The following is a 15,131-nucleotide window of genomic DNA, read 5'->3' as shown; positions in this document are numbered from 1 at the left end:
GGTGGTATGAGAGCTCCAGGCTCTAATCACAGACATCGCCACTTCTAGTATTTACGGCTCCACGTCCTTTCCTGGACACTGGGTAGTCCTGAAAGAGCCTGGAAGATGCCCAGCTCAGTGTTGCCAATGGCGAGAAATAAATAATTTTGAGCTCAAACAACTGGTGTCAGCTGCTTAAATGTGTCCCCCTCCCAGGTTTAAGAGGCGCACTGACAGAGGGGCTTTCAATGAGGAAGGCTGGTGTCTTCTAAGTTATAGGGAATTTGCACAGCTACATCTGATAGGGCCACAGAGCCACAGAGATGACATTGGGACAGAAAACATACATCAGGGACTAGAGAAGGAGTGCATACTACTCTTGCAGAGGGCTTGAACTGGGTTTCCAGCACCCATGTTGGAAAGGCTTACTATCACTGTAACTCCAGTTACAAGGGGATCTGAACTCAACAAGAACTGCACTCCTCTCTCTCTCTCCCTCCCTCTCTCTCTCTCTCTCTCTCTCCCTCTCTCTCTCTCTCTCTCTTGAACATATAGATAAATATTTATGAAAATATGTGGCATATACCTGTCCTGTGACCCCAGAATTTAGAAGCTGAAAGGAGGAGGCTCAGGAGCTCAAGGTTATCCTCAAACACATAACAAGTTCTAGGCCAGCCTGGGATACACGGGACCCTGTCTGTCTCAAGAGTCAGTGCTCTATTGGTGTGAAGAGACACCATGGCCATGACAACTCTTTAAAGGAAAACGTTTAATTGGGGCTGGATTACAGTTCAGAGGTTTAGTCCATTATCATCATGGCAGGAAGCATGGTGCTGGAGAAGGAGCTGAGAGTTCTACATCCAGATCAACAGGCAGCAGGAAGAGAGAGTGACACTGAGCCTGACTTGATCTTCTGAAACCTCAAACCCTACCCTCTGTGATGTACTTCCTCCAACAAGGCCACACCTACTCCAACATGGCCATACCTCTGCTATAACACTCCCTATGAGTCTATAGGAGTCATTTTCATTCAAACCATCACACTGTCTCAAAACCCCACAAAAGTATAGATTAATAGCAGTGATAGGTATAATATGTACAGCACAATTACAGGTTTAGTCCAGTTGTATGTTCACATGAACGTGAAAAAATGCAAAATATGTTAAGTATTACCAGTTTTTCCTCTTATGTTAGTTTTTTTCTTTATACTCTTTATTCTAAAGTGCTTTTCCTTCACAGAAGACATTCACTGTTTTTTTAAAAAGTCTGGAAAAGGACACTTTGGGCAGCTCCTCAGCATCCACAGTACTCTGTCTGCCACTTTCTCTGAGCTGTTTTCATCAGTGTATTCAAAATAGCAAAGCAGAGTTGAACGGTGTCTCTGTCAAATGGTCAGTCTATAATCTATCTCTCATCTATCTCTCATCTATCTCTCATCTATCTCTCATCTCTCTGTCTATCAATCATCTATTTATCTTACATATACCAATTATCTTTTATATCTATCTTCCCTCTATCTTTCTATTATATCTATCATCTATTTATCTATGTTTACCATTTTTATATATTATCTATCTTCTATCATCTATTTACATCTACCTTTCTATCATCTATTTATCTATTTTATGTCTACCATATATCTTTTATATATCATCTTTCTATCATCTACCTACCATCTACTTTTCTATCAAATCTATCTATCATCTATCTATCTTCTATCTATCTATCTATCTATCTATCTATCATCTATCTATCTATCTATCTATCTATCTATCATCTTTCTGTCTATCTATCTATCTATCTATCTATCTATCTATCTATCTACTATCTATCTATCTATCATCTTTCTATCTGTCTATCATCTATCTATCTATCATCTATCTATCTATCATCTATCTATCTATCTATCTATCTATCTATCTATCTATCTATCTATCTATCTATCTCTGTCATCCACCCATCTAGTTTTGGTTTGAATGTACATGCTCCATACAGGCTTATATATTTGGATACTTGGTACTCAGCTGATGCCAATATTTTCTAAAGCCACAGAGCCTTTCAGACATGTGGCCCAACTTGTAGAAGTAGGTATCTGGGGCTGGGCCCAGAAGATGAATATCTACTTCTGGTTCTGGCCTGAACCCACTGTTTCCTGATCCACCAAGATGTGTGGAGTCTCCACCACATATACCCACTGTCTTTAGCATCACATTGCCCTGCTCACCATGAAAGTCTGAAACCATGGGCCAGAATAAACCTCTCCACCCTTCATGTTTCTGTGTTTGTCAACAATATAAGAAAAATAACTAATACATACAGCATGAAACTAGAAAGGGGAGTGTTTGGGTAGAGAAAGGGGATGAGTAGCTAACAGAATACAGACAGAAGAAGGTAACAGGGATGAGTAAGGTCAAAGTTCATGATACACTTGGAAGAAAATATAACAAAACTTCTCATGGTGTAAACGATATGTGCTAATTTTTAAACAAAAATTAAATCTAGAAAACTAACCTAGGGACTGGAGAGATGGCTCAGTGGTTAAGAGCACTGGCTACTCTTGCAGAGGACTTGGGTTCAATTCCTAGCACCCCTGTGGCAGCTCACAACCCTCTGTAACTCCAATTCCAGGAGATCTGATGACCTCTGCAGGCACAAGGCATGTAAGTGGTGCACAGACATACAAGCAGGCAAAACATGCACACACAAACAATGAAAATAAAGTCAAGCTTTGGTTTCCTGGGCACCAGTGGTTGTCAGAGCCTTGGGAATGGGCAGTAGAACTCCTGTGCGATGGAGGAATGGCTCTGAAGTCCTGTGCACACAGACCTAGTGGACTCTGTCCTTCTCCAGAGCCAGCCAGGATCCGAGTCTCTTTCACTCTCTATCCGGCGTAGCCACGTTCCTCCAGCCATGGCCACAGCCATGCAGGTCACTTGTGGAACTTTATCTCTGAGTACTCAGTGGTGGTGTCCTGCTGCCCCTGTGGACTCTTGGGCTTCATCTCACGAAAGCTGAGGGATGCATAATGTATGTCTTCCTCTGCGGCCGAGGATGCTGTCTCAGCTGTGGAAGGCAGGGGTTCAGAGCTGTTGTCAGCCTGGGGTTCGACCAGGGGACTCTGTAAAGAAAGGATAAGATAGAGTCAGGATAGGATGGCAGGGACCTTTGAGAGCACTCATCCATTCACCTACATACATTTTAAATTTTAAATGACGTGGGGGGGGGGGGTGCGCATGTGGTGCAGTGCCCACAGAGTCCAGAAGAGGGCATCTGATTCCCTAGAACTGGAGTTAAAGGAGTCTGTGAGCTGCCGATGTGGGTGCAGAGAACTGAACTTAGGTCTGCTAGAGCAACACATTCTTGTGACTACTGGGCCCACTCTCCAGGCTCCCGTGTGCATTTTTGTTGAAATCTTTCATTCCTGCTTTCTCCATGCATGAGCACCCAGCCTTCCTAGCTCCACCAGTAAGATACTATTTTGTCTCTAATTTATATAACTGAAGATGAGATGGAAGTAGACAAGCAACTCGTACAGACTCCCTGGCAAACCTGGTGCACAGCTGCCCTTCTAGACTCGGGAGACAGGGGCAGGAGACTCACTTCAAGTTCAAGGCCAACCTGAACTATCATAACAGACCATAAAGAGAAACCCAAACCAAAATCTCAGTCAAAACCATAATCCAGTTTTTCTGACCCCAACACCTAGTATTGTGCTAGGAACACATGTGTGAGATTCTGAGGTGGTGCTTGGATAATCCAAGGTGGAACGGATGTGCCAGTCATAGGACCACGGCCTCTTTTATTTATTTATTGTTGGTTTTTGAGACAGGGTTTCTCTGTAGCTTTGGAGCCTGTCCTGTACTCACTCTGTAGAGCAGACTGGCCTCGAACTCAAAGAGATCCTCCTGTCTCTGCCTCCTGAGTACTGGGATTAAAGACGTGCACCACCTCTAACCAGCGAGACAATGCTTTTAATTAATACATATAACCCAAGGAGTGTCCAAGTTTAACCCTGCCTACATGTACTGTTTTAAAAGTAGTTTTCTTTTATATGTGTGTGTGTGTTTGTGTGTGTGTGTGTGTGTGTGTGTGAGAGAGAGAGAGAGAGAGAGAGAGAGAGAGAGAGAGAGAGAGAACAAACAGGTAAGTGTAGTACCCAAGGATATCAAAAGAGGGTGTAGGATCCTATGGAGCTAGAGTTACAGGCAGATGTGAGCTGCCTGATGTGGGTGCTGAACTTGAACTTGGGTCTTCTGCAGGAGCAGAGAGCACTTTTAAACTCTGAGCTGTCTGTCCAGCTCTCTCACCTTCCTTTAAACGTACCCAGGACACTAACAGTCGTCTAGAGCAGGGCGAGACCGTTGGACACAAAGTCTATTTATAATAAAGTGTTGACTAGTGTGGATGATGTATTGAATAGCCACATTTTTTAACAGGTCAGGCAGTGGTGGCACATGCCTTTAATTACAGTACTGGGAGGCAGAGGCATCTCTATGAGTTTGAAGACAGCCTGGTCTAAAGAGCAAGTTCAGGACAGCCAGGGCTGTTGCACAGAGAAACCTTGTCTTGAAAAGAAAAAAAAAGGAAAAAGAAAAACCATGGGCCACACACCTCGTGGTCTTGGGGCCATAGACAGGAACCTGTTGCACCACATGGTGCAGGTAATCAAACACTGCAGCGAATAACCAAAGCTCAGACTTAGAAGTCTGGTTTCCACAGAATGGCTTTTGACATGTGATGTCAAAGCTAAAAACTTCTAAGCTGGGCTGGCAAGATAGCAAGATGGCTGCCAAGCCTGATGGCCTGAGTTCAATCACTGGAACCCACATAGTGGAAGGAGAGAACCAACTCCTGAAAGTTGTCCTCTGACTTCCACAATTACACTCTGGCTTGCGTGTGCGCGTGGCTGGGCAACACTCACGCACACAAACACACAATAAATAAACAAATAAAATCTTAAAAAGAAAACTCATAGATCTAAAAGTTCATAACTGGAAACATTGTGGGCCTGGAACATTTGCACCTGAACACTCAGTCCTTGTCAATCAGAAAATGGTACACATAGAGTTGGAGAAATGGCTCTGAGGTTAGGAGAATACACTGCTGTTCCGGAGAGCCAGAGTTCAATTCCCAGCATCCACGTCACCTGTAACTCCAGCTCCTGGGGATCTGGCTCCCTCTTCTGTCCTCCATAGGTACTGCACTCAAGAGTGTGTATTCACACATGTAATTAAACAATAATAGTAATATGGAAGGGAGGGAGAAAAGGGTTTGTTTGTCCTTTTGTAACTGCTTTGATTTTTGTTATTTTGCACTCCTCCTTTTTTGTCCCAGACTGTTTCCTCTAATCTCGTCACCCTCAGAGATGGGCACCTCTCTTCTGTTTGCTCAAGGCAAACATCTGAGTCAGCTTCCGATCTCTTTCACTCAGCATCCTCCATCTCCTGCCCACACCTGTTCCCTTCCTTTCGGCTTCATGAGCTACCCACCAGCCAGTCCAGATTCCCTCCACATCATCTCCACTCTCCTTCCTAAGCCTCTGCCTCTGTTCTTCCTTTGTGAAAGGTTTTCCTGCCTGCTGCATCCAGAGGCATCTACAAAAATTAGAGTGTTCCTTCTCCGTGGAGGTTGCAGTTAGGTTGTTCCTTTTTGCTCTTAAAGTGGTTTGCTCAGACTTGATTTACACACTCAACTTCTCCAAACTCACTTCCTGTGGAGGAGGTCCAGCTTCCTTTGTCTCTTCACACAGCCCTGGGGGCCGCTTTCTCACTAACTGGCTGCTCCTGTTTTTGAGAATTGGTGCCTGTTCCTCCCTCTACCTGGAATAATCAAATGGCAGAATCCAGTCTCCTTCATCACTAACCAAAACCACAGTAAACCTACAGAAAATATTTAGAAGCCATGCATCAGGCAAGGGACTAAGAATCAGAGTTGATAAAGAATATCTCAACAACAAACAACCCCACTGGAAAAATAGACAAGACCTAGAATGGATATTTCTCCAGAAAGATATACAGAAGAGAGATATTCACTATTATTATTATTATTAGAAAATGTACAGTTAAACCACAAAGAAATAACACCTCACACTCATCAGGATATCCACTATTAAATAATACAAAAGAAAACAGAAAACAGCCAGCATTGATGGAGAAGTGGGATCCCTTGTGTACTTGAGATGAAATGTAAAATGGTCAGACCACCGTGGAAAACAGTATGACAAGTTCTCAAAAAATGAAAAGTGGAAGTAATGACCCAACAACACAGGCACACAGCTAAAATAATTGAAGTGCAGTCTTGGTCTTTCACATGTCTGAGTGTGCGCATCACAACAGTGAACACACAGAAGAAACTCAGAAGTTGGCTGAAGGAACACGCACACAGTGGAATATTACCAACCCTCTAGAAAGACAAGCAATCTTGTGGTATGCTACCACACGACGGATCCTGAGCACATGTCTTCAGTAAGGAAAAACAGTCACTAAAGGACAAATACAGTGTGGTCCCATATAGCAGGTGTCTGCAGGAGTCAAATTCACAGAGTGAGAGGGAAGAGTGGTGGGGGCCAGGGGCTTGGGAAGCAAAGGCTGGGGAAACAGTGGGAGCTGTCGCTCAGTGCAAACTTTTAGTTTTTCAGTATGAAAAAATCCTAGGCCTCTAATACACAACTGTGTGTGCTACATGGGGTTACCAAAATCTAGAGTACCGGTGACAGGAAGGGAGGGAGGGAGGGAGGGAGGGAGGGAGGGAGGGAGGGAGAGAGAGAGGATAGATAAGAAACGAACTAGTCATACAGCCTATCTTCCCAGCAATAAATCTCTTACATCATATTCATACATTGGTCTTTGTTGTTTGAGTGGTTTGGTATAACCACCTCTGGCTACAATAAACATGACTGAGCTCAGGGTTCTTTAAGGATCTTGAAAGATGGGTCCCTGGCACCTGGTCGGCTGGCTTCTGTGTACGGACACAGTATTTCACTAATAGATGAAGTGATAGGACCTGAACAATGTCTCAGAGACAAAATTCTAGCTGTTGGATCCCTAGAAATGACATGAATGCCAAGTGGGTGTGGTGGCACACCTGTAATTCCAACTTTAGGAAGCAGAGGTAGGGGCTCCCTACAGCAAGCTGTCTAGAGACGAGCCATATCAGTGATCTCTGGGGTTGACTGAGTGGCCTCACCTTAATGACAAGGTGGAAGAGCCAGTGAGGGTGATCCCTAAGATCAACCTCAAGTTTCCATTTGCACGAGTATCCACATGCATGCACACTCTCACACACATGCAGCACACACACAACACACACACAACACACACATACACACAACACACACACGGAAAAAGAAAAAAACAAGGACACATGGAAGTCTACTACTTAAAGCCCTCTTGCAGAAGCACTAAGAACTTCCCTAAGGTTGACAGAGATAATTCTAAGGACAGAGCATGGAGAGGCAGTATTCACTGAATCTAGGAAAAACTCAAAGGAGTATCAAGGCTGGGAAATGGCTCAGTCAGTAAAGAGCTTGCTGCATGGTCCTGAAGACCTGAGTTCAATCCATCCAACCCACTATAAAAGGTTGGAGGTGGTCTGCAGGCATATATCCAGAGCTGGGAGGCAGAGACAGGAGGATCCCTGGGGTGCCCTGACAGCCAGTTCAGCCTAATCTGCAAGCCGCAGGTCTCAGGGATGGCTCTTGAGGAGCAATACTTAAAGTTGACCTTTGAAACACATACACACACAGACTAGTAACTGATACTTCGGCACCATCTTAATTTGCATCTGAGGCAAGCTTCCCATTTCACCACATGGGGTTGAGGAGTTTGGGTCTTTATGTTCTAAACCAGTCAATAAGTCAATTCCAGCCCACTGTTCATTTTTACAAATAAAGTTTTATTAGCGCACAGCCATAGGCATCAGTTACATATGGCCTATGGTGCTTTTCATGTTACAGCAGGAAAGCTGAGCAGCTACAACATCAGCCCACCCTCCCTAAGAACTTTTGGAGATAATACTATATTCAGTGGGATCCAGGAACAGTTATTCAAATGCAGAGGAAGTGGATAAAGCTAATAACTTGGTCATGGTAGCAGGCAGAGGAGGCCAAGAGCTAGGGAAGGGGGAAGAGAAAGAGACACACTGAGAGACAGAGAGAGACACTGAGAGAGGGAGAGTCAGAAGATGAAAGAGAGGGATATAGAGAGAAGAAGAAAAATAGGGGAAGAGGAGGAGAGGGACAGAGAGAGGAGATAGAGGAAGGGGAGAGAAAGGGAAGGAAGAAGAGGCACCCAGACATAGAGAGAGAGAGAGAGAGAGAGAGAGAGAGAGAGAGAGAGAGAGAGACAACAGACAGAGAGAGGAAGAGAGAAAAACTAAAAAAGAAAAAAGAGACAAAGGGATAGAGAAAGACAATGGGAGGAATGAGACAAAGGAAGAGAAGAGGAAGAGAGATGGAGAAAGAAAGATAACATCTCTCTCTCTCTCTCTCTCTCTCTCTCTCTCTCTCTCTCTCTCTCTCTCTCTCTGTCATGGCAGGAGCCAAAATGCAGAGAGGGTCCTGCAGCTTGGTATCTTAATGAAGGAAACCGGATGAGAACCCATGAACTTGAGGTAGAACAGGGGAAAAGGAGAAAGATGAGCCGAGCTCTCCTCTCTTCCTGGTCAGAGAACAAGCAGGGAGGACAAGTCTGCACTGTGGGATTGGGGATGGAGAGAGGTTTGCTCACAGGACACCCAACTTGGGCCACACTCAGTGGAACAACCTGGGATCCATCTCAGGGGTGGTGTTCAGGCAGGAGGATGCTGGTCACTCACCTGAGAAACCGAGCCCTTGAGGGCGTTTGGATCGGAAGGTCCCACAGCTGATCTGGCTGGTCTCCTCCTGCAGGATCTCACCCTGGGGGCAAGGACACCAGGGAACCCTCTCAATGTGGGCAGGAGGAGGCACAGCTGGCATTCTCCCCCACACTTTACTTGCAACTAAGCCACCGGTTAAGGTGGCCAGTAGTCCTGTTACAGAGGTTCCTGTGTTGAAAGGTGGCTCCCACCATCTGGGACAGTGGGGCCTGAGGTTTGCAACACTCCCGAGTCCTCCACATAGACCACATGCCTAAACCACGCTCTTCCTGACCTCAGGCTCCCCACCTGCCCAGGACCCCCTCTGGGCCTGGGCTCAGGGTCAGGTACCAGGTTTTTCCCTTGTCACCCCAGGTTCCCTGTCCCCACTGACACTGATACTCACGCCAGGAGGAAGATGCCGCAAAGCAGGAAGAGGAGGACTGTGGCTCCGGCACCCACAAAGGCCCCCATTGTCACTTCAGATAAAGTTGTACCGCCTGGAGATAGAAAACCCTAAGAGACCTCCCCTCTTCTCCTACCTCCCCTAGCCCCTGCAGGAAGCCAGACCTCCTGTTTTCCTCACCCCTATTTCAGATGCCAGAACCTGACTGGAAGGGACAGATGGAAGGACCAGAGATGGCAAAGGGGACATTAAAAAGGCTAGGCAGCAGTTTGTCTTGATTTAGTTTGGTATCTTGTTCAGCATAGGATTATTTTGCATTTTTATTGGATCATTAAACGTCTCTCCATATACGTTTGTGCCTGGGTTTCAACCCCAGTTTCACAAACAGGTAAAGGAATATTTCATCACAGCCAGATGTGTGAAGAATGTCTGTCATTTCAGCTATCTCTGAGGCTAAGCCAGGAGGATCTCAAGTTCAGGGGTGTTTGGGTTAGAGACTGAGTTCAGTGACTGCCTGGGCAACTTGGTGAAACCCTATCTCAAAATAAAAATTAAAGAGGGCTTGAGATACAGGTCAGCTGCTCAATGCCTGCCTAGAACCCCTCAGTGAGGGACCAGGACTGGGCTTCAATGGTAGAGCCCTGCCTAGAATCCCCCAGTGAGGGACCGACAGTGTGGCTCAATGGTAGAGCCCTGGCTAGAATTCCCCAGTGAGGGACTGGCAGTGTGGCTCAGTAGTAGAGCCCTGCGTAGAATCCCCCAGTGAGGGTCTGGACCACTACAGGTTGACTACTGAGTTGTTTTGCATTTGTTTTTATTCTGCTTTGTGTAGGTTCAGTTTTTCTCTTGAATTTTATACTCTTGGAAAATGCCCCTTCCTCCTGGCCTACAGAAGGAAGAACCTTGAGTGCACAGCTCACCCGTCCAAGTCCCAGCCCCTCTCCTCAGGATTTGCTGCATCCTAAGGTGACTTCCCTCCCTGGCCCGCACACCCTCCCTGTCGCAGGAATAAGATAGTGAGACCCTTTACAGTCTTCACAGCTCAGCACAACCTGGAGCTCAGCTCTCCTGTGAAGCTAAGGGGACTCATGGGAAGACCGCAAGCATGGGCCTGGTTTTGACCTCCTCCTGCCACCTGCCTCTGCCACCCTCTACCCACCCCCCGGGTCACTCACGCTGTAGATACAGGCTCAGGGAAAAGTGCTGGGAGCCCAGGGTGTGCTGAGCTTGGCAGGTGTACACTCCTTCATGCTTAAGATGTACGGAAAACAGCTCCAGGAGCCCAGGTTTGGACAGTTTCGAGGGGCACAGACTCAGGTTATCAAAGGTCCAGCTCAGGTTTGCAGGAGGATAGCTGTCGGTGCTACAGAGGAGGCGTAGAGACTGGCCCTCAGAGACAGGAAGAGATGAGCCGTTCTCTGGGGTTATGAATTCTGTAGAGAAAGGGACAGAGACAGTGTGATGAGATTAAGAGAAGGGACCCTAGAGTCCAGAAAGGGGGACTGACACACCGATGGGGACGAAAGGACAGGAAAACACAAACTTTTTCTAGCACCACAGCAAGAATCTAAGCTTGCTTAATTTCAGTGTAAGCTGCCTGACCATACGCCTCAAAATTGGAGAGAACGTGTGTTCCAGGCATATATTTGGAACTGATGATGAGAGAGTTAGACAAATGTGTGTTTGTGGGGGGGGGTGTGTGAGAGAGAGAGAGAGAGAGAGAGAGAGAGAGAGAGAGAGAGAGAGAGAGAGAGAGAATTGAAGGTAGGTTCTCAAGTATTCCAGACTAGCTCCATTCTCTTGTTTCATCTAGTTTTTTTTTGATTGGCCACCATGCCCAGCTTATGTGGTCCTGGGAATGGAACCCAGCCAGGGTTTGGGGCTTGCTCAACAAGTGTTTTTTCATCAGTTGAGCCACATTCCCTGCTTTTAGTTTATTACTCAGACACACACTGTGGTCATAGATACAAAACCCATTCACTGTTCATTGCTGGTGGCAGAATGAACACCCTGCCCTTACTACACATTGGTATTAGAAACCCACAGGACTGGATCCGTCTGTGCTGGGTACTGCAGTCATGGAGACCAAAGATCATCTCTGCTATTGACATCTTGTTCCTCTCAGAACCTCAGGGGACAAGGCCAGGCTCGGCCATCCGATGTGGACAGGACACTGATCACCTACAGTTTGGAGACTGAACGTCTGAGAACAGAGTGTGTGTCCTCAGTGTCTAACCATGTAGCTGTGTCTCTGCACAAGAACCCAGAGCACAGCTTTGGGGGCATGCAGGCAGATCCATAAATGGGGAGAAGGTCCTGGATGGGGTGATTCTGCTGTGTGCATGTTACCCTGTGCCTGTGCTGGTCAAGGGGCATGTGCAGATCTGGGGGAGCGAGAGGTGGACACTGACTGGTGCCTTCAGAGAGGATGCTCCAGTGGTTCCTCAACAAGGAGCGCCAACTCCAGGTGAGCTCAGGATGCAGAAGAATAATTCCTGTCTGAGCTGAAGAGTTGACGTATCTCCTACCCAGGAATAATTCCTGTCTGAGCTGAAGAGGAGCTGTATCTCCTACCCAGGAATAATTCCTGTCTGAGCTGAAGAGGTGCCGTATCTCCTACCCAGGAAAGCTCCTACCTGAGTCAGCTCCTTGAGAGATGGTCACAGTCAGATTCTTTGGAGCATCTAAGAGAGAATGACAGAGTGGACTCATCAACTACCCTCCATCCTTAGCAGCTGTCTAGGTGGGTATGGCAGGGGCCCACCATCCCGACACGCCCCCTTATCAGGATTTTAGGGCCCAGTATCCAGACCCTGACCCCACCCTGGGGACCACTCTGCCTTAGAAAAACAGGCAGGCTGCCCTGCCCAGCCTCACATGACACGTTGAGACGGATGGTCGTTCTTGTGGTCACACCAGCTCCAGGCAGGGTCACCTGACAAGTGAGGTTGGTGCCATGGTCCTGGGGCTGGGGGGTGACAGTCAGCACTGAGGAACCAGTGGTGTTGGTGCTCAAGAGTGACACAGAGGTGCCAGTCCAGGAGAAGGAGGGAGACCCACAGGCCCAAGGTGCAGAGCAGGTCAGATTGCTGGGACGGCCAGCCTCCAGGGTCTCCCAGACAAGGATGTGGGGGGTGTTAGTGAGGTCTGGTGAGGAGAGGGGAGAAATGGAGGATCAGGATGGGGTGAGGTTCAGCGTCACGGGAAGCCCCGGTTCTGATTCTGCTTCTCCCCGGAACCCTGATGCTCAGACCCACTGCTCCCAGGACGGAGTCCTACCCCAGACCTGCCCTGTGGCGCCCATGGCTTTCCCTGGTGGCTTCTCTGCAAGCCCCGCCTGACCTTTCACTTGCAGAGTCATCATGTTCAGCTTATAATTAAACATCACTTTTCTTCTCTCCAGGCGAAAGAAGTATGACCCGGCGTCGTCCTTCCTGGTCTCTCTGATTTCCAGGGAACAGCTATTCTTCAGTGGTTCTCCGAGCAGGAAGAATCGGTCCCGGGTCGAATGCAGTGCTGGCCGCTTTGGGTTATTTGTGGCCACTGGGGGATCCTGCCTTGTATCGGCTCCATCCCGGAACCAGTATCCATGAACTGGGTCTGAGTCAGTCCATTTCTCCTTGCGGTAGGTGAACTTACAGGGTACATGGATACACAGGCCCTCTTGCACCACCACGGTCTTTTCCACATCCAGGCTGTAACCCTCTATGGCATCAGCCCCACCCTCTACCTCCTTCATCCCCCAGAGCAGCAGCAGCAACAGCGGCAGCATGTCAAGCTGAAGCTGCAGGGCCACCACAAGTCTGACTCTCTGGGCTCTTCTCTGAGGAACTAAGAGATGCAAGACCTGGAGGAAGCCCCACCCGAAGCAGGGGTGAGGCCAGGACAGTGGTTGCCTTGGGAGGAGGAGCTTCAGACCCAGGCACTGACTGGGCCCTTGGGCCATGAAGATCAGCTACCCACCACCCAGATAGGCAACTGCCTCTTTCAAATTCACCCATACAGGGACTGATCCTGTCTTCTTTCTCTCTGTACTAACCTTGGCCACTGCGCGACATTTCCTACCCAGTGAAAAAGGATTTGCTTCATCCAGAGCCCCCAGAGCCTCCCCTGAGGCTGATGATACTGGTGGAGCTGGGGATGAATCTAGGGCATAGGGGAGAAGAGGGGCTGGGAGATGCAGCCTGGGAGCAACCAGCCTCTCCTCTCTCCCTTAGCAGTTTGTCATGGGCACACCCTCTGAACAGCAACCTGGGCTATGTTCCCAAAGCACCACTGTCCAGGGGGAGACGGATCCCAGGCCCCTGGAGCATCAGTGGAGGAGCCATAGATTGAGTGGACAACAGCTAGGAAGGGGTAGATGTGAGCATTCTCCCTACGGAAACCCACCAAAGGCTGTGGAGACGCAGCTCTCGCATAGAGTGTCTGCTTCACATGCACAGAGCGCTAGGCTCCACCTCCAGCACCACACAAACCATGTGTGGTAGAATGTGTCTGCGGTCCCAGCATTTAGGAGTCAGAGGCAGGAGGATCAGGACTCCGAGGCCAAGCCTGGCCACATAGTAAATTTCAGCCCAGTCTTGATTTCAGCAGACCCTATCTCAAAACATACAAACCAAACCAAGATAAACACAAAAAAAGCAAAAATCAAGGCCACAGGTGGAGTCTCACTCACAGGAGACCTCAGAAATGGAGGTTGCGGCACTGTACAATGGGACTTGGTAGAGAAGATTGTGAAATGGAAATCCAATATAACCAACCTAGCAGGAGAGAAGATATTTTAGAGAGAGATGTTTGTGCTCTCCATTTGGCTATCAGACTTTTTTGGAGCAAAGAGCATGCAAAGAATTAATATTTCCACAGATTCAATGCAATGCCCATCAAAATCCCAGCAAAATTCTTCAAAGACCTTGGGTACTCAACTTCATATGGAAAAGCAAAAAACCCAAGATAGCTAAAACAATCCTGTACAATAAAAGAACTTCTGGAGGCATCACAATCCCTGACTTCAAACTATACAGAGCTACAGTACTGAAAACAACCTAGTATGGGCATAAAAACAGACAGGAGGACCAATGGAACCAAATAGAAGACCAGGATATCAATCCACACATCTTTGAACACCTAATCTTTGACAAGGAAGCCAAAAATATCAAATGGAAAAAAGAAAGCATATTTAACGAGTGGTGCTGGCATAACTGGATATCAACATGTAGAAGAATGAAAATAGACCCTATGTATCACCATGCACAAAACTCAAGTCCAAATGGATCAAAGACTTCAACATAAAGCCAGCCACACTAAACCTGATAGAAGAGAAAGTGGGAAATACACTTGAATGCATTGGCACAGGGAACCACTTCCTAAATAGAACCCCAGCAGCACAGACACTGAGAGAAACAATTAATAAATGGGACCCCCTGAAACTGTAAAGCTTCTGTAAAGCAAAGGACACAGTCAGCAAGACAAAATGACAGCCTACAGAATGGGAAAAGATCTTCACTAACCCCACATCAGACAGAGGGCTGATCTCCAAAATATACAAAGAGCTCAAGAAATTAGACACCGAAAGAACACATAATACAATAAAAAAAAAAAAAAAAACGGAGTAAAGACCTAAACAGAGAACTCTCAACAGAGGAATCTAAAATGGCTGAAAGACACTTAAGGAAATGTTCAACATCCTTAGTCATCAGAGAAATGCAAATCCAAACAACTCTGAGATTCCATCTTACACCTGTAAGAATGGCCAAGATAAAAAACACTGATGACAACTTACGCTGGAGAGGTTGTGTGAAAAAGGGAACACTTCTGCATTGCTGGTGGGAATGCAAACTGGTACAACCCCTTTGGATGTCAGTGTGGCAATTTCTCAGAAAATTAGGAAACAACCTTTCTCAAGACCCAGTAA

General features: G+C 47.0%; 1 protein-coding gene across 1 annotated transcript; it reads right to left on the bottom strand.

Moving 5' to 3' along the window:
- Nucleotides 1-762: 762 nt before the first annotated feature.
- Nucleotides 763-13,022, bottom strand: LOC126488068 (sialic acid-binding Ig-like lectin 12). The gene is made up of 7 exons (XM_050121265.1): nucleotides 12,563-13,022; nucleotides 12,098-12,367; nucleotides 11,857-11,904; nucleotides 10,396-10,653; nucleotides 9,221-9,314; nucleotides 8,794-8,875; nucleotides 763-3,097 (listed from the first exon to the last, which is right to left on the bottom strand). Exons 1-7 carry the CDS (start codon nucleotides 12,990-12,992, stop codon nucleotides 2,909-2,911), a joined length of 1,371 nt encoding a protein of 456 aa, XP_049977222.1. The 5' UTR covers nucleotides 12,993-13,022; the 3' UTR covers nucleotides 763-2,908.
- Nucleotides 13,023-15,131: the final 2,109 nt, after the last annotated feature.

Source organism: Alexandromys fortis, unplaced genomic scaffold (genome assembly GCF_014885135.2).
Source record: "Alexandromys fortis isolate MF-2015 unplaced genomic scaffold, M_Fortis_MF-2015_v1.1 scaffold_161, whole genome shotgun sequence".
Classification (NCBI taxonomy): Eukaryota; Metazoa; Chordata; class Mammalia; order Rodentia; family Cricetidae; genus Alexandromys; species Alexandromys fortis.
The sequence above is the reverse complement of the archived record's forward strand: the minus strand, read 5'-3'. Positions and strand labels throughout refer to the sequence as shown.

What these genes read in the sequence shown, in the direction of transcription:
- LOC126488068 (XM_050121265.1), bottom strand. Translation starts at nt 12,992, where the DNA reads ATGCTGCCGCTGTTGCTGCTGCTGCTCTGGGGGATGAAGGAGGTAGAG. An exon ending in CATCCGTCTCAACGTGTCAT is followed by an intron (nt 11,905 to 12,097) that starts GTGAGGCTGGGC and finishes ATTCTCTCTTAG; the next exon opens with ATGCTCCAAAGAATCTGACT. An exon ending in TCAAGGGCTCGGTTTCTCAG is followed by an intron (nt 3,098 to 8,793) that starts GTGAGTGACCAG and finishes CTTTCTTTACAG; the next exon opens with AGTCCCCTGGTCGAACCCCA.